Raw genomic sequence first — 25,985 nt, forward strand, 5'->3', positions numbered from 1 at the left:
GGTTTTATGCAAAAAAGGTGTACAAATTTGTTGATACAATTTTATATCAATCCCTCTTTGTCAATGCGTCACGCTCGCTCAACATGAACGAGCGCTTTAAAGTATTTCTTAGGTAGAGTTACACCAAGCTAAGTTGGCAGCGATTTTGGTAGCCCAGACAGTGCCAGTATTTTTTTAAACATCAAACGTTTAACATAACACTTGCACTGTCTGGGCTGTCAAAATAACTGCCAACTTATCTTGGTCAACTCTAGGTAACTAACTGTTTAAAACAAACTTTAAAACCTATTCCTTTTTTAGACTTTTTTCCATTACGTTACGTTTTAGTAAGAATGAACTTTTTAATTACATACTTACATATAAATACCTAATATAAATATTTATTCAAAACGCGGTGGTGGCCGAGTAGATATGACGTTCGACTTTCAATCCGAAATCCTGGCTCGTATCAATGAGTTTTTCGGGACTTATATACGAAATGTCATTAGATATTTACCACCAGCTTTTCGGTGAAGGAAAACATCGTTAGGAAACCTGCTTACATACATCTGCCAAGAAATTCAAAGGTGTATTGTATGTGAAATTCCCAATCCCCATTGGGCTAGCGTGAGAGGAGGCCTGTGCCCAGCAGTGGGACGTATATAGGCTGAATTATTATATAAATATATATGAGCGTGACGTAGTGGAAACAAAACTTGGTACATAATTTCCGTCGGAATATAAGACCTAAAATGCTATTAATGATGAGTGACATGAACCAAAAAAGTCAAGAGCTCAAGGAAACATGTTTTTCAGATTATATTCGCATACTAAGTTGTATCAAGTTGCATCGAGTAAACATGTTATATCACTGATGTTATTACACACTTGCTTCACAATGAACTAATGAATAATGCAAAGAGATCATAATTAGCCATCACGCTAAAATGTAAATTTCTTTGCTAGAAGTTGCGTTTTAATTACAAATGGTTCCGTCCTATAGCTTGCCTTAGATACTCGTGACGTGAGTAATAGTTACCTACTTATTGGTTTTACAAGGGGGTAAAGTTATTGTTTAACCCCCCGTGCTAATATTGATATCCGAGCAAGCGAAAGACGCCAAAAATGAACCACGAGCAAAGCGAGTGGTTTGAAATGTGAAGTCTTGAGCTTTGCGACTGTTTTAAGGCACGAAGGTTAAACAAACTTTTTTACTGATTGAAACAATAAAAATATTCCTCCACCTAACCCTTCCTTGATTAAAATATAAAAACTACAATATTACACTAGCCCCCTCTTAAAAGTTAATTCTACCAGTCTAGATGAGGAAATAACTCATGCAACAAATTACTTTACCACTCTTGTGGATAAAATGCAACTTTCTAATCAGTTCTGTGGTACATTTACAAGCTGGTGTGGTGAAGAATAATTAATAGGTATGTATAACTACCGACTCATAAATTATGAAAACATAAAACATATACGTACCTAGTAGAGTCCTCAGATCTAGTGAGTGAGAATGTAAGTAAAGTTACAATATTTTTTGACAGCTTTAAAGAGTCTGGTAACAGTTACCGCCGGCGGAAATGGTCTGGCAATGTCGATTATAAATTTTTAACAATATTTTCTAAAACATACATCAAAAACAGCCATGAGAATTTGAGAAAAGTTAGTAATACTCGTATTTATACGTTGTACCGGACAAATGGCCGTCGGGCCAATATAGTAAGTATGCAGACATTAAAAATACATACTAACACTATATTATCCCATATATTCTATTCATGAGAAAATATGTAAGTAAGGTCTGGCGGTTCTGCCTGCGTAGCCAACGTGCCTATCGTTCACGCTCCGTGGCGAACGAAACGCAACTGTCACAGTCGCAGTAATATGGAAGAGTGATAGAGAGAGATGACTACGCTACGCTACGGAGCGTTAATGATTGTAACGTTGGCTACGCGGCCTGGGATCTTGCTCTATAGCGTAGAATGTAGCCAAGTTAAACATTTTGACGCAATTTTCTACTTTTTTAAGAGGTCAAGACTAATCTTAGTATCGTATATAGAGATTTTTGAATATTTAGTCTAATTAGTGATATTTTAAAACTAGATAATATTGTTAACAAAGACAAATGTTTAATATAAAATGCGTAATGAAAGACGTTTCTATAAACGATAAATATTTATTATATTTTATTGACATTAATTAAATTAATAACCAGTTTGTATAAAATTTCTGTCTTAAATTAATAATGTTTCAACGTTCATTCCATCTTAAAGCGAAACTATCTTATTTTAATAACCGCATTGGACAATGTAAGATATGTTAAATTGGGTACCTATATGTTAGAGGTAAACTCGTTCACAACACTTAATGCTTGCTGTTTGTCTTATTACCAATTCAATTGAAAATTAACACCTGTGATAAGTGAACTACTTGTACAAATAATATAACTACAGATCTAGATTCTAGTCACTTAACCTTATTTCAACCACCGTTTTATACCAGTCGATATTCTTCTCTAAATACTTACCATTCTCTTAAATATATTTAAGAATATAAGGTTTGGTACATTTTAGAAACAATGTTAAGTCACACACAATCAAGCTGTTTGTTAAAACTGAATTGCAAATGTTATAGGACCGTTATTATTATTTGCAAGTAGGTACATAGTAAGATATAGATATGTTCATCTCACGTGCTTATGCGAGAGTTTAAATATGTGCTGCATATATGTATATTTATAAGCATATACTCACAATAAACAGTTAAAATAAAATTCTTAGGTAATCGTGTCAACCCCCTTTAAGTGCTGTATTAATTTTAAACAATAAAATGACTGACAGATTGTTCATTCTAATCACGACTTAATTTTTAAAATAAATTGTGTGTATGGCTTAGGTAAGGTATAAACATTAATGTAGATGTCGTCAATGTTGCATCACTGATTGTAAGCGTGATTAGGTAAACTACAATATTTATTTTTAGTTTGCTGAAATAGGTAAATATTTATATTTTAATAAAGACTAGGACTAACAATATCAATAACAACCCCATAAAATAATAAATTTTAACATAGGTACAGAGAATTAAGTTAAAAAGTATAAAAACCATTCAGTTTTCAATTGTGATTAACAAAATAGTAATTGGGTAATACAAAATTCGCATCAAAAGATTTTAAAACCTAAAAAACTCTCCATATCCAGTTATGTAGCAAACCTAATTTTTTAACATTTTGTTTATACCTACAAGTAAAAAACTGTAGGTACTTAAGTCAGGTACTTACAGTAAAAGGAGTTACCTACATTGAATTAAACTTTAAAATCTTTTGATTCGCTGAATATTCAAAATATTCCGTACCATGGACTATTTTCAAATGTGAACTAGCTTCTTATGGAGAGTCGATTTCTCTCAAGTTTCCTTGCTGCTCCTTGCCATTGCTAGCCGCAAAAACACCTGTAAATATAGCTAGCTTGCTGCTAGCTATATTTACAGGTGTTTTTGCGGGTATGAAATTATTTATATCCAAAGATAATGTGAAATGATTAGTACTACATAAGTTATTATTTCAAATAAGTAAGACATTTGCGTTATACACATCCTTTTATTTTTTTAAAGCGATAGGTACTACGTACTATAAGCTGCAGGTGTTGCAGCTGTGTGTACCTTTGAACACAATATTCGAGAACCAGTATACCCTTACTATACAAACATATGGCCATATAAGTTTATTTATTATAGAAACAGTTACTGAAAATGCAGTTCCAAAAACGATATTTTGAACTAAAGTCATTAGTCAAACAAATGGCTTGAAATAAGTACAATCGGCAATTATATGTAATGTTTGAGTGTTTCACAAAAACTGAACATTTATGATCGATTATTTACTACTCGGTGGCAATTAAAACAGTCTAAACTTTACCAATGCAGTCTCAAATCCACGCCAGCTATTCTTTGTTCGTATTAATTTTAGCCGAGTGTACTATCAGTATGCCGATGATATTAATTAATGCTATTAATATCCAGAAGGTTACTTGAATCATAAAACACTTAATATTACGACTTTGAGATTTATAAATAGAGGTGAGCTCGCAGTTGAGAGTAACTGCGAAGAGAAACACTTTGTGGCCGGCGGCTAGTGCTTGGAGGCAGGGGGCGAGACTCACGCGGCGCCCGCGCCGGTGGAGCTCCGGTGCTCCTGGAACAGCAGGTACGAGCTGCCGGCGTACGCGACCGTGTTGAATAGACCGAATACCTGAAAACAAACACAGGAAATAAAACAAAAGCACTATTAGATAAACTTATAGTATAACACCCATGTATGGCATCAGATCGATTTAGATATCTATGGGATCCACCAACCATAGCGTGAATTAATCGACTAAATTACAAAATGTAACTACGAGTGTACATCTAAATCAGTTGAAACACTTTTTGTAGATGTTAGGTATTCCCTATTAATGCGTGAACAGAGAAAAAACCTGTACACTCCTTTTTTGAAGAACCCCATACTGTAGCCCCTCGTGAAAATCTTGGCAGGGAGCTCATTCCGCAGCCGGAGCGTCCCCGAGAGGAAATTTCTCTTAAGCCGCACAGTACGCGATCATATAGGTCCTAGGGCGTGAGGATGAACACCCTGCCGGCGACGGCGCCGACGACGGCGAGCGGTGCGGCAAATTAACAATTCTTCAGAGCCCATTGTACCCATTGTGTTTAGTGACGCGAAGTGAAAATATCTAATTTAAATTTACGATATAGGCCTCACGGTGGCTGAACCTCCAGCATGCCAAGGAGCTTCCGTAGGAGCCGCAGGTGGAGTCTGTCTAAGCTAATTCTCCGCAGTGATTGATATCACAGAGCGTGGAAGTGTGAAACCTTCTATGAAATTATGACGTTTAAAATAACTCTTCCACTGTCTGTGATATCAAACACGGTGCAAAGTTAGCTTGGTCGGACTCTACCTGCTTATAATATGCTATGTCGTTTAACTTTTCGATTTAGGCAACAAGGTCAGGCATTAACGCGCAGGGTCCCTACAGCACGTCAGTCGCACAACTATAGATGAATTCATTCAATTAATTTCAGCAACGTCAGTTTTGGTTAATCAACCTAGGTCACCTCTTCTGTCACTTTAGGATCAATGCCAATTCGAAACAAAAATTCGGAAACAAGCTTTTCGTGTATTTATTATACCTTGGTATGTATGCGTTCGATCGATATGAATGAATGTGCCGAATGTACTTATATATACAATTGTGACGTAACATTTTGTATTGCGTGTGGGTGCTACTTGGTAGATTATTGAACCAGTTAACCCACGCCCAAGACCCAAAGGAATGCTAGAAGGTTGAACAAAATTTCGCTACCTACTGGTAAGTAATAAAAGAAGGTAGGTATATAGCCAATTTTGACTATCAAGAGCCGTTTTATTACAGGTTACAGGACAATTACTATCTCAGGTGTTCATCATATCAGATCAGCTTAATAGTAAGTACCTATCAAGACATCACAATATCAGCAAAGTTTCGTAGGAATAGGTACCTTTCTACACCTACATATCTATGCCAAATATAAGCTCAGGGAATTTTAACTTTTTGTTAACACCAAGTGAGTTTAACCAAAGATTTTTAGTTTAACTAAGTAAATAAGTTGATTTAAAATAACAATTAAGGAAGAGTGGTGCCTCTTAACACAGGTATTTGTTACTTAAAATAAAAAGAGGCGCCAACACGGTACAGCGGTATAAATAATTCTCAAACTGAATATACATTTTTTTAAACACAATTTGCACTCATAATTGAAAAACACTGTTGCAGTTTTGAAATTAAACTAAATAAGTCTTATTCATTTTTTTAACATGACCGAGAAAGAATACTCCTTAAGATGAGTCCTATTTACAACTAAATTCAAATATACAATTGTATGTTCATTACAAAATTATATTATTAGTAGGTAGATTGGAACTATATGGACAGGTAAGTGTGTAGGTGTCACGTGTGTGTATGGTTTGGTAAGAAGGCTAAATGTGTTTAAACTATTTCAAGGTATACATTGGTATTCATTATTGAAGCATCACCATTAAGTACTATCCGGTCTAGAAGGACCATTTTTATATACAATTTTGTGTTAAAATTTTTATATCTCCGAAAAATGTAAGAAACTTTATTCACCCTATTCCTTATCATATTTCGGTACGATGTCAATATTGTGAGAAATAAATAAAATAAACTTACAGCAGCCGCTACGTTGGCTCCGTAGCTATACAAACTCGTATTGTACGCGGCTGTGGCCGCGAACAGCACGATGAACGCGATGAAGTAGAACACCGTCTCAATGGACGTGCTAATGAGTTCCTGGAATCAAACAACGATCTGTGATAACAATTGCAACCTGACCAGCAAAGTCAGAGCGGCAGCCTTGGCTAAAGCATTTTACTTTTTAGCATTTTCCTTTTTTTCTCGGTAATTGTATTTTCTTAACATTCAGAAATATACCACAAATTTTATTTAATAACAATAAACACGTAACGTAATATTATTATATTTACTGGAATAAAAAATATTGTTATTAAAGTCAATATTTTTCATTTCAAGTAAATGAGTATTATAGTATGATGATATATTAACTTTCAATAACGTCTCTGACAAAGAACAAAATATGTAAATGTATGGACACAAACAACAAATGTACATGGTATAAAGTTCAGATATTAAAGCCGTTATGTTATAAAAGAAAATGATGGTATTGTAAATAAGGAGACCTACAGAAATTCACTGAAATTGAACTTACCGACAGGACCCAGTTAATAGGGATCCTGAGCGCCTCCCTGACGCTGAGGAGGAAGACGATGCTCCACATGACCGTGGTGATGAAGCTGGTCACCGCTACGAACACGAACCAGGCCGACAGCCACGCGGAAGCCAACGACATGCACAGGATACCGAGGATCTGAAATAGACAGTCGGAAAAATTTGGATTTATCTTTTGAAAAAACGACATCATAGCACTATCTGGCACAAATGTATCAGCGCTTAACTCTACGTTATTATAATTCACGGCTCTATGCCGTAGTAACAGGGTGTCAATTATTAGAACATACAAATAGCTATCAAGAATATGTGATCGAGCGCAGGATATCGTATCTGTAATACACGAATATTCAGAACCTATTTGAACTACGCGGGCAGCGGAAATTTTGAAAGGTAATAAATAGGTATAAGGGCTTTTAGATTTAAGCTAGTTATAGTAATACCTCTGTATTTATCTATTATTACATACTTCATACACAGGATGATCCATGAGACGTGAGCAAGATTAACCCTACAGATTCAATTCCCAAGTCATAATAAGCTAGTGTTTCGTTTCGTACCAGCATTAGTAAGATCAACCTTCATTATTCTTTGTAACTTCTGAAAAAGGTTTGAAGTCACAGTGGAACCTCGATAGCACGAATCTCTAGGAAAACTCCAAAAACTGTGTTAAAGAGGTTTTGTTTTATAGACGGCATCGATTTAAGGAGGTTCTTAAAGGTTTCTGGCCGCGTAGCCAACGTTACAACCGTTCACGCTCTGTAGCGTATCGTAGCTATCTCTCTATCACTCTTCCATATTATATTAGTGCGACTGTGACAGTTGCGTTTCGTTCCCCACGGAGCGTGAACGTTATGCACGTTGGCTACGCGGCCTGTTCGACTTAAAAAAGCTTCGAGTTACAGAGGTAAAACGCATGAAAAAAAATCATTTTAGAGAGGTAATTAAACAAACGCGTAGTAAGTCTTATTGTGGTAAAACAATACGCCTATTTTTTCGAGTTGTAGAGGTCAAATTAAATTTTTCGAGTTATAGATGTAAAAATTATACTGGACCGCCGTGAAGGGCATCGTTGGTTACTTTGTCTTAATGAGGTTAAATATTTCCAATTATGGAGGTTTTTGGCTTTGAAGGGAAGGGAATAAAATTTTATTTCGTGTTAACGAGGATTTCGCCTTATCGAGGATCCACTTTCCAACATGCATTAGCACTTTACAATTAGAATACTTACCTATGTCAAATACCAATACTTTATACACCGTGGGCTGATAAAACCCGACAAATTTTAAAGGTGTATTCCTGACCGCATTTAGAGTCTAAAATGTGATACAAAGTTTCCTGAAATCGGTCTTGTTTTAGAGATGATGACAATTTTTGTAAAAAATTGTTTCTGTAATAACTTAGTGAAAAACGCATTTTTGGCTGCGACGCTGCCACTATGTGACTTGCTTTAGATATACCTGTTGGCAGACATAAAAGTTTTATAAGAAACTCGCAATTTTTAGTGTAAATAAAAAAAACTTTAGTTGTTCGTTGTAAATAATTAGTTTTTTTTTTCGACAAGATTTAAGAAGAAATAACGTGTCGTATGAAGAAAAAGCAAAAAAAAAAAAAGGTTTTTTTTTGGCTGATAAAAAAAAATTTTTGCCGAATTTTCCCAAAACTTATATAAATTTTTTTGCTCCTCGTGACCTCAGGAATGCGTTGTTAAAATCTGTCGGGTTTTACCAGCCCACGGTGTATATAACAATGTCATCAGAGTCTGGTTACTTTTGAAACATCGTATCGCACTCAATTATGGTAATTCTGTCATAACAGGTAAATAGGTTTTATCTTTATTAATTAGATGTTGATTGATAGTAAATAATTAAATTTGTCCTTAGCAAAAAACTTAAAACGAGGAAAACCTTGTGATTGTTTTACTTAAATACGATTGTGAACGATCTCAAAGATCCATTAGCATTTACTGAGTGTATATAGGAGTTGGCCCTGCTCACGCCTCGTGTATCATCCTGTATTTATTTTGGATAATATCTTAGTACCTATTTGCATTTATCGAATTGGTGACGTAATAATTCTCAGCTATCTCCGCTGATTTTGTATCTATATCTAGAATTCTAGATCTTGTCATTAACATACATTCAAATGGGTAGAGTCCGTCCTTGAATGGGACAAAGTGAGGGAGTGTCATTATAAACGTAATATTTCCATAGAAATTTGACATTAATGACGAAATGGCCATACTTTGACAATGTAAATGCCAGAATTACCTTGTTCTTTCTTTAGTAACAAATAGTTTAGACGTTTTATATAGAGTAGCAGTTTTAACTAATTACACTTATTTATGTTTACTTGCCGTCTCGTTCGTCTACCCTGTTTTGATGAAAAAAACATTCGATAATTTATTTATATTTATACCAATGACAAGATGTATTCGTGTTTCGGCAATAAAATCTAGATATAGATACAAAAGCAGCGGAGATGGCTGAGAAATATCACGTCACCAATACGATGGATGAGAGCACCGGCCCGTTTAAGAAATTACGTCATTGTTATAAAATGAACGGGTCATAGCAATGCCACTACACATGATGCAACACTTGTATTCGAGTATACAGGTACTGCAATCATGCAACTTACATTACTTGGTAGGTATTATAGTAGTCATTAGGTTGGTAATGTTTTTTTCATCACACACTTGCTCGAAAAAGATCTTATTTCATGCAGGTGTACTGAAGGACAAAGGGCTATTTTGTTCCCACGGGAGTTACGCATTGTGGAAAAAAAGCTATAACTCCCTAGGGAGTTATAGCTTTTCTTTTAAATTATGTCACTTATTCATACAAACCAAGTAGCATAAATGAGTTTTACTTTTATAATACTGACATTTATAATTTAATATTGTTGTTTATGTTTAAAATTATTTGATTTGATTAATTATTTGATTTAAGCGGTGGTGGCCGAGTGGATATGACGTCCGACTTTCAATCCGGAGGTCGTGGGTTCAAATCCTGGCTCGTGAGGATGAGTTTTTCGGAACTTATGTACGAAATTTACCACTAGCTTTTCGGTGAAGGAAAACATCGTGAGGAAACCTGCATATATCTGCGAAGAAGTTCAAAGGTGTATGTGAAGTTCCCAATCCGCATTGGGCTAGCGTGGGGACTATAGCCCGAGCCCTCTCGCGCATGAGAGGAGGCCTGTGCCCAGCAGTGGGACGTATATAGGCTAAATTATTATTATTTATTATATTGATTAATTTAACAGCCGTTTAAAATATTTTTACATAATTTTAAATCGTGGCTGAATGGCTGAATGCCGAACAGGTTGCCGGGTAGGAATAGGTGGGTGAATGCGGCTGTCGGGAATTACCACCCTCGTATCCAGAATTTCACTTACCCCCCCTCGTTACACAATGTACTATTTCATCAGTTTCATCATACCTGCTCGAAATAGATCTTATATCCGAGGAAGTTATAACTTTTTTTTTTATTGTGTTACTAATGCATACGAATTAGGTATAAATGAGTTTTACTTTTAAAATATTGATGTTTATAATTGATTTTAATTATCTTAAAAAAATTCTAAAGACCTCGTTTGCAAAATTTAGCTTACCCCCCCCCCCCTCCCCCCTTCCCGTTGCACAATTTAGTATTGTAGTAATTCATTAGTACTGTACTTATTATTACTGTTTATTATCCGGGCCCCAAGACTAACATGCAAATTCAGATTTTAATAATAGATCGGGATCAGTTATGGACCTGATCTTTCAGTGTGAAAAGTGTCATTTCTTCAAAAGAAACGTCATTTTGACACTGACAGATCGGATCCATAACCGATCCAAACCTAATAATTAAAATCCGAATACGCCTGTTACTCGACGCAGTGTTGCAGCGCTTATCTATTATTATTAACATAACATGGCCGTAAAACATTAATAGGTAGATATTTGTAGAAATTGTATAATAATAATTATATATTTGTTGCCTGAGCGGAAACAAAGGAAATACAAGATTTGTTGAAAACCTGAAACCTTACAAATCGTGTTTTCATCCTAATTGATTTTATTTAAAATGTTTTTGGCGTTTTTAGACCACTTATGCAAACATACAATAAATTATTTTAAATATCTATAAATATACTTGGTACATTTTTACACAGTAGTCATCAGTAGTAATTCTACATGGTGATAGGTTACAAATGAAATAAAGTCATTTATTTACGAGTCATTCAATTAAGGCGGTGTACGTATGTAATATGTATATGACTACATGTAATTTTAAGTACGCAAGTTAATTTAGAAGTAGTAAGTATATATTTATAAACATGATGATAACTCTGAAAGTTTATCTCTTGCATTAAGCTTTCGAGTGTGTGTATTTTTATGTACTAATTGCAATCATGGAATAACGATAAATGAATTATTTTGTCATACCTATAGAAAAAAACTATTCTTACACGCTAATATTTTAGCAACACGCCATGAAATTCCACATTAGAGTGCAGACAGTGCAATGTAATTCCATAATAAAAAAATAGTTACCTTACGAGTGACTTGAATACCTATGTCTCTACGAGAATAAAGTTTTTTTTAAAGAATAAAAATAACATTTAATTTCTCTGATAAGCTTATGATGATGTTTGTAACTGACTATTTGAAAGTGATTGTTGCTAGATCTGTGTTGTGTGTCTAATGTTGTGAATTGTGACTTAATATCGAAAGGCGCAATTCGATTTAAAATGAACATGAATTTGTTAAACTATTCCATTCCATTCGAGAAAAAATAAAGGCAAGCATAAAATAGGTTGCCAATAAATGCAACAAAAACAGTAATACTTGCAAACTACTTCCCCTTACATGGTCAACAATACGGTACAGAGTCCAGGTACCACTAGGGCAACGGTGTTGAGTAAATGTGAAGGCATTAACGCTGCGCGCTGGAAGTTTGTCGGCGCGGGCGGCACGACCGGTTTCATATCGCGGTAGGTATTGCTATTAGCCTTAGCCCGGAACTGTGACTGACGCAACTCTGCCAACAGGTGGTATTGTTCCAATACCAATTAATAATGCACCAAATTCCAACGCCAGCCACGGTTTGTAAGAAGATTGTTATATCCTTACCCATTACAACGAAACTCCCATGGCAGTCAATTATTTTGATACAGTAAATGTAACAATTATCTATGGTTTGGCACAAACGGACGTCGTCCCAACACAAACTTAAATTTGGTTTAAACTTTGCCACTAAACCCGCAATTCCTGGTAGATGTATAGACGAGTTGCAGCTAAGTTGCATTGTAACGCAATTATCCCTTTCGGCTTTTAGGCTACTGCATTGCTTTACTAGTACAGCTATGCACTCAGTTGAATTATGTTGCGATACAATCCATATAGAAATCAAGAAATCCACAGTTGACATATAAAAGTGCAAAGAAGATGGCATTGACGGTAAATGTAGGTCACAGCACGCACTTTCTCCGCTTGCATGGGTGTTCGTATGCCACTCGGTTCGCATGGCACGCCCCGCTACAACAATATGCGTTCACAAGATATCATGGAGTGTTGGACGTGACCTGACTTATTATGTCGCATTAATTAAAACTGCAGGTATGTAGGTACCTGAATACACGGGTAATCAGTCGCATTCTTATTCATGGTTTAGCATTTTATTTAGTCATCTTAATTTTTGCCTGCTTGTGGACTCTAATAATGATACCCGTTGCTATCCAAGCAACACATTTTCTGGTACCAGTTCCCAAGTTGGAGGCTAAGAGAAAGATTATCCACATAATCCTCGGCCCAACATAGATTCCCGATGGCAGCTGGAGAACCCGAAAAAACGCCAAAGTTGAACAGATAGTTGCTGAACCAAATATCATTGGTGTGACAAAGGCACAAAAGCTTTGGTGACTCGGCCACCTAAGCAAATGGGAGCCGATCGGGCGGTGAAAAGAGCTTTTGTGGGAAAACCGACAGCACGCTGCGCCGCCCGGTCAGTTGGCCTAGGTGTCGATGGGCGGATGTGGTTGACGCGGATCTAGAAGACACACTTTGGGTCGCTGCGCCAGAGGAGTAAGTAAGTAATTAAATACCCAAGTAGGTTATTTACCTACTTCCTTTCAAATATTTTTCTTCAAAGCCGTATCTCAACTGTGACTCCCTCATACATTTCACGATGGAAGAACCAAAGAGCTTCCTACTTTCACTACTCTTTTGCTAATCCTACAGCTGGATCTATGAAACTTTTCATAATATGTAGTAAGGTACTCTGTGCTACTTTGTTACAAGTAGCAGCTGGTTGTTACATCGCACATAACATATGCATATGTACTCGTAAAATAAAATAAATTTTATAGAAAACTCTAACAGTTACAAGTTAGCATTTCCCATTAGTGTGATAAATATTGCGTGCAGAAGTTATTCTTAACAATGGCTCTCATGTGGTTCTATTGTTGTTGTATAGTCAAGAATAGTAGACAGAGCCAACTGAAAGCTTTGTGGAGGATAAGTACCTACAATTTTAGGGCCACCCTACGCTTTGTGAGTCAGGGCTATGGAAAATGGCATCGCTGCGCAGTTGCCTCACCTGGGGAGGCGCTGGGCGTGTGGAGTGGCCCTTAAACAAATTATGTCGATTTGTACAACTTATAATGCAAGTACTTAATTCTCTAACGTTTTGATTGTAGCTCGAGTGAGTCGAGTATAATCGAGTCGTTAAGTGGTGTTTTAATTTCACCTATACCCACAACCCATTAAACAATGCATTTGGTGTTCCTAATGTACGAACATAGGTAAGCTAGATTAAAAGGCGCATTAACAACACGATATCGGTAGCTATGGTACACGTACCTATAACGAACGCGTGTGACATGTGTCTCGTGTCACCAATAAGGAAACGTAAACCAGAAATCCTTTAAAATAATTATATAACATCAGTTTTTAAACACAGGCAATATTTTACAACACACAATAGCCATAGAACCGCTTGAGTTTGATGGTTCATTAATTTCGGTCTAATCTAAAATAAGTGGCGCTATTCCTACTTTCAAAGATTTATTCATTGTACTAGATGAGTAAATTCTAAGACAATTTCGTGCTCCGAATTTGACAGGTTTACGAGGTGGCGCTGTACTGGTCAGTATATTATGCGGCAAGTTTATTTGTCAAAAATTGACGTTTGACAATTCAGTGAACACTAAACATACGGCGTGGTAAAGTGCCATCTGTTTGGGCTGGCAAACTAGCGGGCATGTTATTTCTTTGATTTTTTTATTTCTTGATTGGAGGAAAAGAAAAATAGTTATGTTGAAACCAATTGTAGTATCTTTTATTAAAAACGCTGAAAGAGTAGGGCATCCAATTTTTAGGTATCAGCGAAGTATCAAAAATAGTTCAAATTTTCTCTTAAATGTTTAATAATTGGAGCCGTTACTATATAGGTACATTAGGTACACATACGCCTAACAAATTTGAAAACAACACCACTTAGGAGCCATGCCAAAATTGACGAATTCCTGTAGATTTGTTTCCAGCACTTGATCGTAGAGCTTAATCCGCTTTACTTCTTCTTTGTCGATCCCTCATTCATTAGCATTACTAAGGATCGTGACCACTTGGTTTTGCAGCTCCTGTGATTTAATTGTCTCCATCGTCTCGATCTCCCCTGACCCACCTGAGTTTGCCTGAGGTGGTAATCCACTTTACAATAGATCTGTTTCGTGTCGTTTTGGTTTCGAGTTGATATGTGACGTCACTAACACAGTTTTGCATTGGTACATGATTTATTCCTAGTCTATTTCACAGTCAGTAAACTGCGTACCTTAATGACAGCCGATAACGGAAATGGCTGCCCAGTCGGCCAACACAAATTCATAATGCAACGCAAGCACTGCGAAGTGAAATTGAGCAGCATTCGGGTGACTAGGCACTTCGTGACCGATCTGTTTTGTATTTTTAAATTTTTAACTCATAGGTCAAAATATCAAGTTTTCCTTAGGCTATTAAAAGGCGTGTTTATGCACACGAGTGATAGCTCGCAAGGCATATCGAGCGACTTTAAATTAAACACACCTTGTGTACCTATAACTATATTTCTCGCAGTCCGGTCAGCTAGTATGGAATGGCTAAGGTTTCTGCTTACTTAACCTCTTTTTGCTCCATACCCCGTTTAGTGCTAAATTCCGGTCCTCCCTTTTCTTTATCAGTGAGGCTTTTTTGCCATATTTTGTTATCTCGTTACTTAACCTAGTGAAGGGCTTCCCACCCTGGAACTGTTTTAGTAAATAATGGCATGAAGATGTCTGAAATAATCTCATGATGATCTACCTAAGTATTTCACTGGCCCGACTATCTACCTAAAGACTGTATCGTTAATTATAAATACAACTTTGCTTAGCCGTTTTTTTTGGTACTACATTTTTATTTAAAAATCACACATGTGTTTAATTAGTGCTTTAATAAGGTACACATTTCTTTCTGGGAGATCGATATAAAGCATATGGTTTAGACAACATTTATCCAATCCTCCCGAGTAACAATAATGATTTCGGACAAATACTACAAAACAAAATTACGGTTTGCGAACAAGACGACATGACATTACACACAAAAAAATCGTACTATGCGAACCGCAATTACACATGATTCGTAAAGCGAAACATCTGGGAATAGTCTAAACATTTGTTTTAGTTTGAAAAAAGTTTTGGATCTGTGGTGGCCTTTTAGAGAAAATAACACTTACGACAACTCCGACTTTGACATCCAATATAACTATAATGGAGGGTTTGTATCGACCCGCTCTAGCGATGGTTCAACGCCATGAATATCCGATAGGCTTTGGTTTTTAGCTGATTCTTTTAGCTGTCTCCCTCATTTCGCTTGCATCAGAAATTTTCGGGAATCCAAAATGTTGTGTGAAAAACTGTTTTTATGTAAAAATAAAAATTCACCACATTTATTCTGCAGATGCTCAATTGAGCAGTCATGAAGAGGATACTTGATAACATGTTTTGGCAGCATATTAACCTTTTGTTTCTTTAAATCGTACCAAGGAGTCGGTGAAATAGTCTCGAATTAAGCTCGATATAGGCTTGTCCGAAATATATTTGCTAGACGATATTTAAAGCATCATAAAGTCCCTAAAATAAAAAATATATAAAATCTTCTTATATCAGATATGGCGTAAAAATACCCACAGATAACCCCCTAAGAACATAGTAATACAAAATAATAAACAAGTCAACAGTTAGACCAGGTTTTATCTGTATTTATAATAAACGATACAGTATTTAAATAAACCGCGCAACAATTTGTTTGTACTGGCCACCTGGAGCGTGCGGTCCTTTAACTTCAGGATCACAAACGCGGGCTTATTTCGGTCGAGAACTCCCGAGCGTGCCCGTGCGCACGTGCCGGGTCAACGAACGTCCGTTTCTCTACCCTTCCTTTATGATGCCGTGTAGGGACATCCGGAATGAGAACAATGTGGGTCATTTAACTTTTTATTACGGTGTAGTACGCTTAAAAGAGACCAGTTGAGGGAAAATCAGGTTAACCGAGTGGTGATGAGACCGAGAGATGATTACCAGCATATGCCTCTAAACACGCAAAATGTCTGCGGTTTAAGCGTGAAAAGGTAACATACAGACATAATTACTTTCGCATTTAATTTATAATATTAGTACTAATATACACAGAACAAAAAACTGGCAACTGCTACCCATGACACGTGATTCAACTACACAGAAGACAGTCGCATCAATTTCAAAAATAATTTTAGTTACAAAGCGCAACTAATTGTGGCTGGCTAGTTCACTAGAAGGTAATAGGTAAGCATACATCGACTACAAAATAAACACAATACATAGAATAGTATACATATTTATAGAAAATAACACATTTATTTTAAACATTAGAAGAAGGTGAAGCTTCCTTGTTTAATATTTATTCTATGTGCGAAGACCAAATTCTAAGATATAAGAAAATCAGGAAGACCTTGTGCTTACGAGGGTGACGCAATCACAAGCTACGATCGTCCAACTGTCGACTTGCATAATTTACGCTAAACAATATTCAATGTAGGCAGCCATCAGCCGAGCGCGGACGCAAACAATTACTACACAGCAACGCTTTTTTGCTGCTGCGATAACGCTTAACGCTATCAAAAATCGTCTCGCTCGGATTCTAAACTACGGGTACAACGCTCTATTGACCATGATAATGATACCCACTTGGCGAGACGTAGCTACAAACAAGATAAACGATGCAAAAAAAATGCCAAAGAAAATACGGTTTGCAGACAGCGAAAGTTATCAATTTCGTTGGCCCCGATTTTGCGATCGTGACACGACATTGAATAGGTAGCAACGGATACTACTGAGCTGTTTACAAATAAGGTGTAGATAACCGTAAAACAGCGAAAACAAAAAGGAGTAGTCGTCCACTTCACATGTCACGATCGATTGTCAGCTGAACAACCATTGGGAAAATAATATATACTATGTACCTATACGTAACAATAAATCAATAAACGTGTCATTCATTCTAATGGCCTTCGAGTAATAAAGTGGCGTTATTTTTCATTTTTGTACAAACTGCGTTTGCAGTGAACAACGTAGCGGAATTTATCGCTCGTATTGTGACATTATCTATGAAAAGGGACCTTATTGTCGATGGCTCTTACGCCGCACTGCGTCGCGCAGCGTTGTATTTGTATCGGAGCATCGTTTATAAAGGCGGAAGCGCCATCGACAATAAGGTCCCTTTTCATAGATAACGTCACAATACAATTTATACATTTAAGTGCCATTAGAACAGAATAGTCGGTGTTGGAAACATTAAAGTCAACCTGTATCAGTACTTAATTAAAAATAAAGCCACTGCTGAACATATTTAGTCATTGTTACGTTTACAAATAATTATAATTCTCTGAGTGATGTAAAACTTTGTTGGATTGAAGACCTCAAGCTCACATCGCCGTTTTTCATTTCATGAAACTAGTTAACTTTTTACCTCCGATTTTTGACAGGTGTCGAAACTCCAAACCTCAAATGATAATTTGTTATATCTCAAGTCAGTTCAAACTAACTCCGCTGTGATCTGTGATGGTTATTAAACAAGAATTTTTACCCTCAGTTATGGGCTCTGGTGGCTCTACAAACCCCACCGATATCGAAGCATGCGATTTTTGATACTTTGCGGTTGCGACGTAAAAAAGAGCATGGGAACAAATTCTTTTTTTCCACAGTAAATTTATAAAAATAACATTTGTCTCATTTGGGATTTATCCATTTAAATACCTATACTGACTGGTATACCCAAACTCCGATATACGTATCCGATAATAGAACGAACTTTACTTCAGCTAACTTAGGTTTAGGTACAGTCAGCATCAAAAGTAGCGGATCAAATAAAATAACGCTTCATAAGTATCTACAGCTTAACAAAAAAATATGTCTTTAATATAGAACAACTAAGACTGTAAAAAATATACTTTTGAACTGGAATTTTAGAAATTCATCTATTTTTGGAAAAGTTATCCGGAATATCAGATACTTTTGGCGCGTTGTTTCATCCGCTACTTTTGATGCTGACTGTACCTATTATTAAATCTGACGGAAAATCAAACTTAGGAAATTTCTTAGGAAATAATAGGTACCTAATAGTGAGAAATAATACATGTGTACGGACACGCAAACCTCTTTTACCGCGTAGTTACGTAATTGCTTCTTTCTCGTGATTTATGAAAACAGCAATATGTTCTTAATAAACGTGTTAATACTTATTTGATTGAAATGGTAACATAAATAAACTAGAGTCCTCGTGTCGCAATATCAGGAGGACTACGTTGGGTTGGGCTCTTTTTGTTACGCATCGTCGAAGAGGAACCGTTATAAGTCTGAAATCGGGTTAAACCTAGAGTAGTCATTGATTCAGAGTTGTAGTTACAATAGAACAAGTTCAAGCACATACACAAATTGTTGTTACACCTATTCAAGGTTTGAGCTGCACCGGCAAAGTGAACTAAAGTTGCGGTCGGATGCGCGCACGCATAACGGGCCATCTCTTCCAGCAGATAACAATTGCCGTGAACGTACTAGTTTCCATAGATTTAATAATGTAGTTAGATAATCATTTAATATAGTGGTACTTTTCTTATCCCTTCAATTGTAAATATAAATTTAGAAAACTGAGCTACTCATTCGTACCCGCACCCTTTTTTCCGTATGGTTGTATATTACTTATAAATCTTATAATATAGGTAATCGAGCTAACATTCGAGTCAAATTAATAATGTTCAAAGAAATGTAAAATGTATGAGATCATAACAAAGGATCCTAGCTAATGTTTATCATTCTATTTCGAGCGAATGGATTTCATGATCCGTTTATACGATCGCGGCGCTAACGGCTAATGCGACTTTTAACAAAAATGAAAGAACAAGAGAAGACACTCCCCAAAATAACTGTGGGTACGCGTCGCGTGACATAATCTGAGATAATACTTGGTGCGCTTCGCTTGCTGAGTTTCGGCCTTTGATTAAAACGAGCAAACCAGATAAATTAAGATAAAAAAAATATCTCAAGATTCAAGAATCCGTTCGTTACAGTCAGATATGAAATTCAATGCTGAATAAAGTAAATTCATGGGTAATCTTAACTTAAACCATCCTTCCTATTTATATTCGTATGCGCTAATAAGACGGTCCTTGGGCTTACGCCGTTCGTGTTTACAACCCGCATGCGACTTTACCTACTTAACATCGCTCATACATCATACAACTCGACGTTATGTATGCATACCTACGTAGCTGTGTTGCAAACCGTGGCGACTAGTGAACAAAGATGTGGTTACCAGAAGAATTTCGTCAGACACGTCGACGTGCGTACAAATACAAACTGATTTTGTGTTGCGTAGCTAACTCCAAGTATTGTCTAGTCACTAGACTATGACATTTGTCATTTGTAGACTAGATACTAATCTACAAACGACAAATCTTCTGAAGTCCATACGTAGAGTCGGACCATGAAAGACAAAGTGCGGAATGACATTACCTACTCATGCCAAACTTCTATGAAAATACGACGTTTGTAATGCCACCTCCTCACTTTGTTCTATTCAAATCGGTCCAGTTAGACGCACTTTATTATGTTTGAAAATAAAGCCTTGTGTTATAGTTGAGGGAAACGCAGCAAATATCTTAGTCAGACCAAGATAAGTTGGCAGCGATTTTGACAGCCTAGACAGTGCAAGTGTTATTTTAAACGTCAAACTTCTATGAAATTATGACGTTGACTTAAGACGAAAGTGGAGGACCCGCGCGAAATAACCTTTTCCTACAAACGTAGTCCTCATTCCTCTCTGGATATTAAAATTGTTAAAAAATATTTTGACATAATTTGTTGTAAATCAACCACAGCTATGCCCCTACGTTCGATATTTTTCGAATTTTTAATTATTATATGAGTTAGAAGTATTTAAAATTTTGTATGAAATCTATTTTTCGCTCGTAATTTTTATAATAATACTAAAATAAAATAAAAAAACAAACGTATGGGCATAGCTATGATTAATATACATCAAATTATGTAATGATATTTTCCAAAATATCAGTATCCAGAGAGGAAATTGGGGACTACGTTTGAATGGAGAATCGGCCGTCCTCTTTCCTCTTAACACTTGCACAGGCTGGGCTATCAAAATCACTGCCAACTTATTTTGGTCTGACTCTAATGATATATCGGTCACTACTTTATCGAGAGTAACTAATGTTTACATCAGTGAAGGATATCGAGCGGGCCATGAATGATGGGAAAATGACAGGTTGTCGGTGCGGTTGGGCCGCACTCGAGGCTCCCAGGCCGGCTAGCCAAGCAAAGTGCGACGTCACATGTCGACGACAGAACTACTTTCATTTCGGTGCTGAACCAGCTTTCACCTAACAGGTCGTATTCAAATAAAAAAAACGTATGCACAATTTTAATTGAACGCTAAACATCACGGATCTTTGTTTCACATTGGAAAACGTGAAACTAATTTTTAAAAGGTGACTGTTACAAAAGGTTTTCTATCAGGGGTCTAAAATATCGTATAATATTCATTATTGCGTTAGGTCGAGTAGGCTACCCGAGCGTTTCTTTTTTTTCGCCACTTTTTTATGTGACCTTTTTTTGCTACTTTTGTGTTATTTCTACTCAGAGTCGCATGCTTATAGAAGAAAAAAAGTGGCCCAAAATTTCCATACCTTTTTCAAAATTTTCCTATTTGTTACCGCCATAAAAAGTGTATGGGGAAATGGTAACACAATAGGAAAAAAAACTATGAGACATTTTTTTTATCCCATTGGGATCGAAAGAGCTCGTGATTCCGAGTAGAAATAACACAAAATGTATGAAAAAAATACAAAATTTATGAAAGTAGCATTTTTTAGGGTTCCGTACCCAAAGGGTCAAACGGGACCCTATTACTGAGACTCCGCTGTCCGTCCGTCCGTCCGTCCGTCCGTCTGTCCGTCTGTCACCAGGCTGTATCTCATGAACCGTGATAGTTAGCGAGTTGAAATTTCTACAGATTATGTATTTCTGCTGCCGCTATAACAACAAATACTAAAAACAGAATAAAATAAATATTTCTTTCCAATCTCGAGGTTCTCATCCAATCACCGAAGTTAAGCAACGTCGGGCGGGGTCAGTACTTGGATGGGTGACCGTTTTTATAGATAATGATACGGAACCCTTCCTGTGCGAGTCCGACTCGCACTTGGCCCGTTTTTTTAAGAAACGCTCACCTATGTTAATTATTCGCTATTTATCCATTTGACATTTAACCTAATCGGTCAGTGACATGAGTTAATGGACCTTAAGGAGGCAATTAACACCAAGCTCAGAGGTTAATGATCGAAATAGTTCAATCTACAACGTCAGGCGAGGTGCTTGACGGTGAATACTATAACGACCCGCCTTAGGCGTCCTTTACAGTTTACACCTAAACCCTCCTCAAGCATCACTCTAATAGATTGGTGAAAACCGCATGAAAATCCGTCCAGTAGTGTTGAGTTTATCGCGAACATACATACATACAAACAGACAGACGCGGTGGGGGACTTTGTTTTATAAAGTGTAGTGATGTATGTATTTGCTCGATACTGTATAACATGTAAGGAATGTGCCATAAAGTAACCACTGGCCAATGGGGATAGAATAGAGTCCGTTTAGGCTAACTTTACGCTTACTTGAACGGGACAACGTGACGGAGTGTCATTACCTAATATTTCATATAATTTTGACATTAATGATGGCATGGCCACACTATGTCATTGCAAATGCAATGCAGAGTTAGTTTTGAGGTTTTATGAAGTGTAAAACTGTTTTAAGGGTCCCCAGCAAGCTCGGTTCTCCATAGAAACATGACTAAAACAGGGTTGACGGTTACGATGGTATCGATATTTTCAATTTGTTCTATGTATCCGATTACACTTCGCGCCTCGTCCTCGAGATCAGTAACTGAAGATATATATAAAAAAATAAGACATTACAAGTACAATAAAGGACAATGGGGTTCTTTGAAATCCTTGAAATGTATAAACTCTATAAAGGATGGACTCCTGATAATCTGGTAAAGCGATAATTTTGTATACATGTAGTAATTTTGTATGTTTTTATATAATATGTAGGAATGTGCTTATTTTAGAAACGCTAGAAATACAGGATGTTTATTAAGTCACCTGCAATAATTTACAGGTTGAATATGTAGGCCAAACTGAGCAACTTTTACTATGGGACCAACCCGAAATGGAATGAAATATTATGGATAGGTATTTAAATATGTATCGAAACTTACATGCATTTATTAGGTACTAACATAACAAACTATGGTACCTACATAACAAGTTAAAAAGCCATTTCCAAGTAAAAATTCTAAGTTCTAAAATGTATAAAACGATTTCGAAAAACTAGTTTTAATTTAAGTCATTACCTATTCATTTGACACCATTAGGTAAATACATAAAATTTACCATTAGGTAGGTACATTGGATTTACCAAACAACTTTCGAACTCTAGTATAGGTATTAGACCGTACCTACCAATATCATGCATGCAGGTTAAAATATCAAAAATATTAAAAAATGCGTGAGTGTCGTGTGGAACACTTGGAACGAAGTTAAGAAAGAGCCGTGTCGGAAACTCGTAACGAAAAACTCTTACACTTTTTTCGCCTAGCTCCCATCCGCCAAGTCCGGGGTCAAAATTATTTTGTGTAGCTTTTTGTATGGGATGTAATTAGATTTAAATTTTCTCATGTAAAACATAATCTACCGCTATAAAGACATGTAATTAATAGCACTCGACTTTTTAATGTATTTGAGGACTTTTAGATTTGGACGAAAAACCAATACACGCGTGACAGAGTGGTCAGAAACAAGACAACGAAAATATTTTGAACCCGTGCGATAAGGATCTTTAAGAAGTCGATACCTATATTTTTTTAGCTGCACACACTATCTGATAAGTACAAAAAAATAATGCACGTAGGTATGAGTAATTGCGAAGATTAGATATAGTTAGTTCTTTAAAGATACTCAGTTTCGGTTTAACCAATCTATTTTCTCTAAATATTATCCTATATTACTCTTTCAACTGAAGTGTAATAAAGATAGCAAAAAAAATACATAAGTAGGTGAATCATTAAACTACGTAGCAAGATAAGACAGAACAGCACAACATGCCTGTGACAATACATAGTATAATTAGGTTAACTCATAATTAGGCCTTGTTGAAGACTCATAAAGGAACGGATAAAACAGCACAGTTCAAAATGGGTATAATTAAATTAGTACGTAGTCGTAGTTTTATAAGGCATGGGGCGACAGTGCGGGCGTTATAGTGATGTCATCTTAATATCCTTAGGCGACTTTACCGAAGCGTTTAACACCAAAAAGATAGGCAACGTTTATATCTGGCATGATTTAAGATAAATATATACTAAATTTAATGCAGATCAGCACTTCAAGATTCCATAGTATGGGTACCTATATCACAATGCTATAGCTAATATGTGTACGCCCATTCCTAAGTAGGTATGTATTTGTCTAAGTGACTAATTTTCTTTTAGTATTTTCATTTACGACTATAAAAAGACGACCATGTTGCTGCTAGGTGTGTAGAGTGTTTAGTCTTGTAGGTGTTTTGTTTTATGACAAAATATAATTTGTTACCTAATTAGTTATAAGCAATATAAGGAAAATCGCTTGACATTGATCTGTCTCAGTCACAGTAACATAATGGCATTCATGGCATAATATTTTGGCCTTTATTGTTGTGTTTCAAATGAGAACTGCTAAAATAACCATTAAAATTTCTAAATGCGCTTAAAGCTGGCCATACACACTAGGGTATGCTTGCACAGTTTTGCCTGTACAGTTTTTGTATTGGAAACTGCACAGTCGAATGCCACACACGCTCCGTTTTACCTATGCAGTTGATAAAACTGCGCAAGCATACCTATATGGCCAGCTTAACTCTAATTACCTGTGTGTAGGTATCATTTAATTGATCATGCCTGGTCATTTGTTAATTCAGTTAGCTTCGGCTGGTGTAAAAATGGCAATCTTCATGTTCGAGTGACAGAATATATAATTATATTGTTTCTAATATTGGAATATAAGGAATACCTATATAAATATTTACCTATAAGTAAACCTAACAAAATTTTACATAAAATACGTTGTTTACAGTGTCTCCCTCCTCTGTACCCGTGGGGCGCGCCAGACTGCTGCCTACTGACCTCCAAAACTTCGAATCCAACCTACTCAGCGTCGATTTGCAACGTAGCTTGACCTCGATGACGCTTATGCACATTGTATCTACCTATACATACCCAGTGCCTGAGACAATTCACTCCTAGTCATCAAGGATCATTTTAGACAGGTAAAAAAATACCTACGCATCATTACCGTCACTAACCGCTAGCAGTCTCTATAAAATTTCTATGGAATGTCAAACCAAACAGACCGGTTTACTAATTAAATAGTAGCTAGACAGTTCACCAAGTTTTACAACGTTTTCTAATATTTCTAAAACTCACCAGTTCGATGATTTTCAGCAGGCCAGGTGGCGTTTTGAAGTATTCTGTGTTAATTTTGATCCAGTCCAGCGGTTTGCCCTGTTGCTGCGGCGGGGCTTGCTGCGGCGTGGGTTTGTTGTGGTCTACGGTCACTACTGTCTCGGGAGCCATCATCCTCTGGGATCTTCAACGGGTCGGGGTAAACAAAGTTTTTAAATGTGTAGGTATATTTATCACAAACACTGACACTTGGAAATTAGCACACTGTGGGCGCGGGACACATTTTAGAGTGGAGCGTGGTACACAGTTCGTGCGTCGTGCGACTGGCGGGGAATGAGAATGGTCGCGCGTGGCGGCGGCGGCGCGGGCTGGGCCAGGCTAGCTACTATACACTGACGCCACGGTCCGCTGCGCTGCGATGACGAACGCGGCGCGGCCAACTCGACCCAACTACATACACAAAATCCTAGCCTGCTCCTAATTTCGACATTTCACAACACAGCTTTACACATATTCGAGTTCAATACAATTTATAAGTGCCCAACTACCTATGGTGGGAAACGAGAATAATTTAAATGAATAGTTATTTGTTTTACAAGGGGGCAAAGTTGTTGTTTAACCGCTCGTGCTAATATTGACACCCGAGCAAGCGAAAGATTCTAAAATTGAACAGGAGAGAAGTGTAAATCTTGAGCGTTGCGAGGGAATCAAGGCACGAGGGATAAACAAAGTTTGCCTCCAAAAACACAAAATTTTTCACCACACCAGCGCAAGGAAAATTCTAACTATGAAATAGTAAAAAAATCAGTAGGTTGGTTAAAAAAATACCTATTTGTATACCTTACCTACCTACCTATTTCTAAATTTCATATTCTAAAGTATACCTACCCTGTGCATACTCATAGATTAAACAAGATCACGTGCAGACGAAGACGAAGTACTGTAGGACAATGGTCTAATCTAATCCCAGTTGACCTAGGCTTACCGTGTTTCCTAAATAGCTACGTAAAGTACTATCTGCTATCCTACTACGCTAAAGGTACCTGGATAATTAAATTAGTCAATACGTAGCTTCATCATCGTCTGCTTTAGCCAGATTAACCATGGTTCCAACCAGAGATAATAGAAATAATAAA

General features: G+C 36.7%; 1 protein-coding gene across 1 annotated transcript; it reads right to left on the minus strand.

The window, feature by feature from the left end:
• Nucleotides 1–2,141: 2,141 nt before the first annotated feature.
• LOC133521349 (CKLF-like MARVEL transmembrane domain-containing protein 4) lies at nucleotides 2,142–25,354 on the minus strand. The gene is made up of 4 exons (XM_061856268.1): nucleotides 24,871–25,354; nucleotides 6,769–6,927; nucleotides 6,213–6,332; nucleotides 2,142–4,234 (listed from the first exon to the last, which is right to left on the minus strand). Exons 1-4 carry the CDS (start codon nucleotides 25,021–25,023, stop codon nucleotides 4,142–4,144), a joined length of 525 nt encoding a protein of 174 aa, XP_061712252.1. The 5' UTR covers nucleotides 25,024–25,354; the 3' UTR covers nucleotides 2,142–4,141.
• Nucleotides 25,355–25,985: the final 631 nt, after the last annotated feature.

The sequence above is a fragment of the Cydia pomonella genome, chromosome 9, assembly GCF_033807575.1.
Source record: "Cydia pomonella isolate Wapato2018A chromosome 9, ilCydPomo1, whole genome shotgun sequence".
In the NCBI taxonomy this organism is placed as follows: Eukaryota; Metazoa; Arthropoda; class Insecta; order Lepidoptera; family Tortricidae; genus Cydia; species Cydia pomonella.

Bases quoted from the DNA above. Each gene is read 5' to 3' on its own strand.
- LOC133521349 (XM_061856268.1), bottom strand. From the start codon at position 25,023: ATGATGGCTCCCGAGACAGTAGTGACCGTAGACCACAACAAACCCACG. The intron at 6,928-24,870 runs GTGAGTTTTAGA...TGTCTATTTCAG, and splicing joins TGCTGAAAATCATCGAACTG to ATCCTCGGTATCCTGTGCAT. The intron at 6,333-6,768 runs GTAAGTTCAATT...GTTTGATTCCAG, and splicing joins CTATTAACTGGGTCCTGTCG to GAACTCATTAGCACGTCCAT.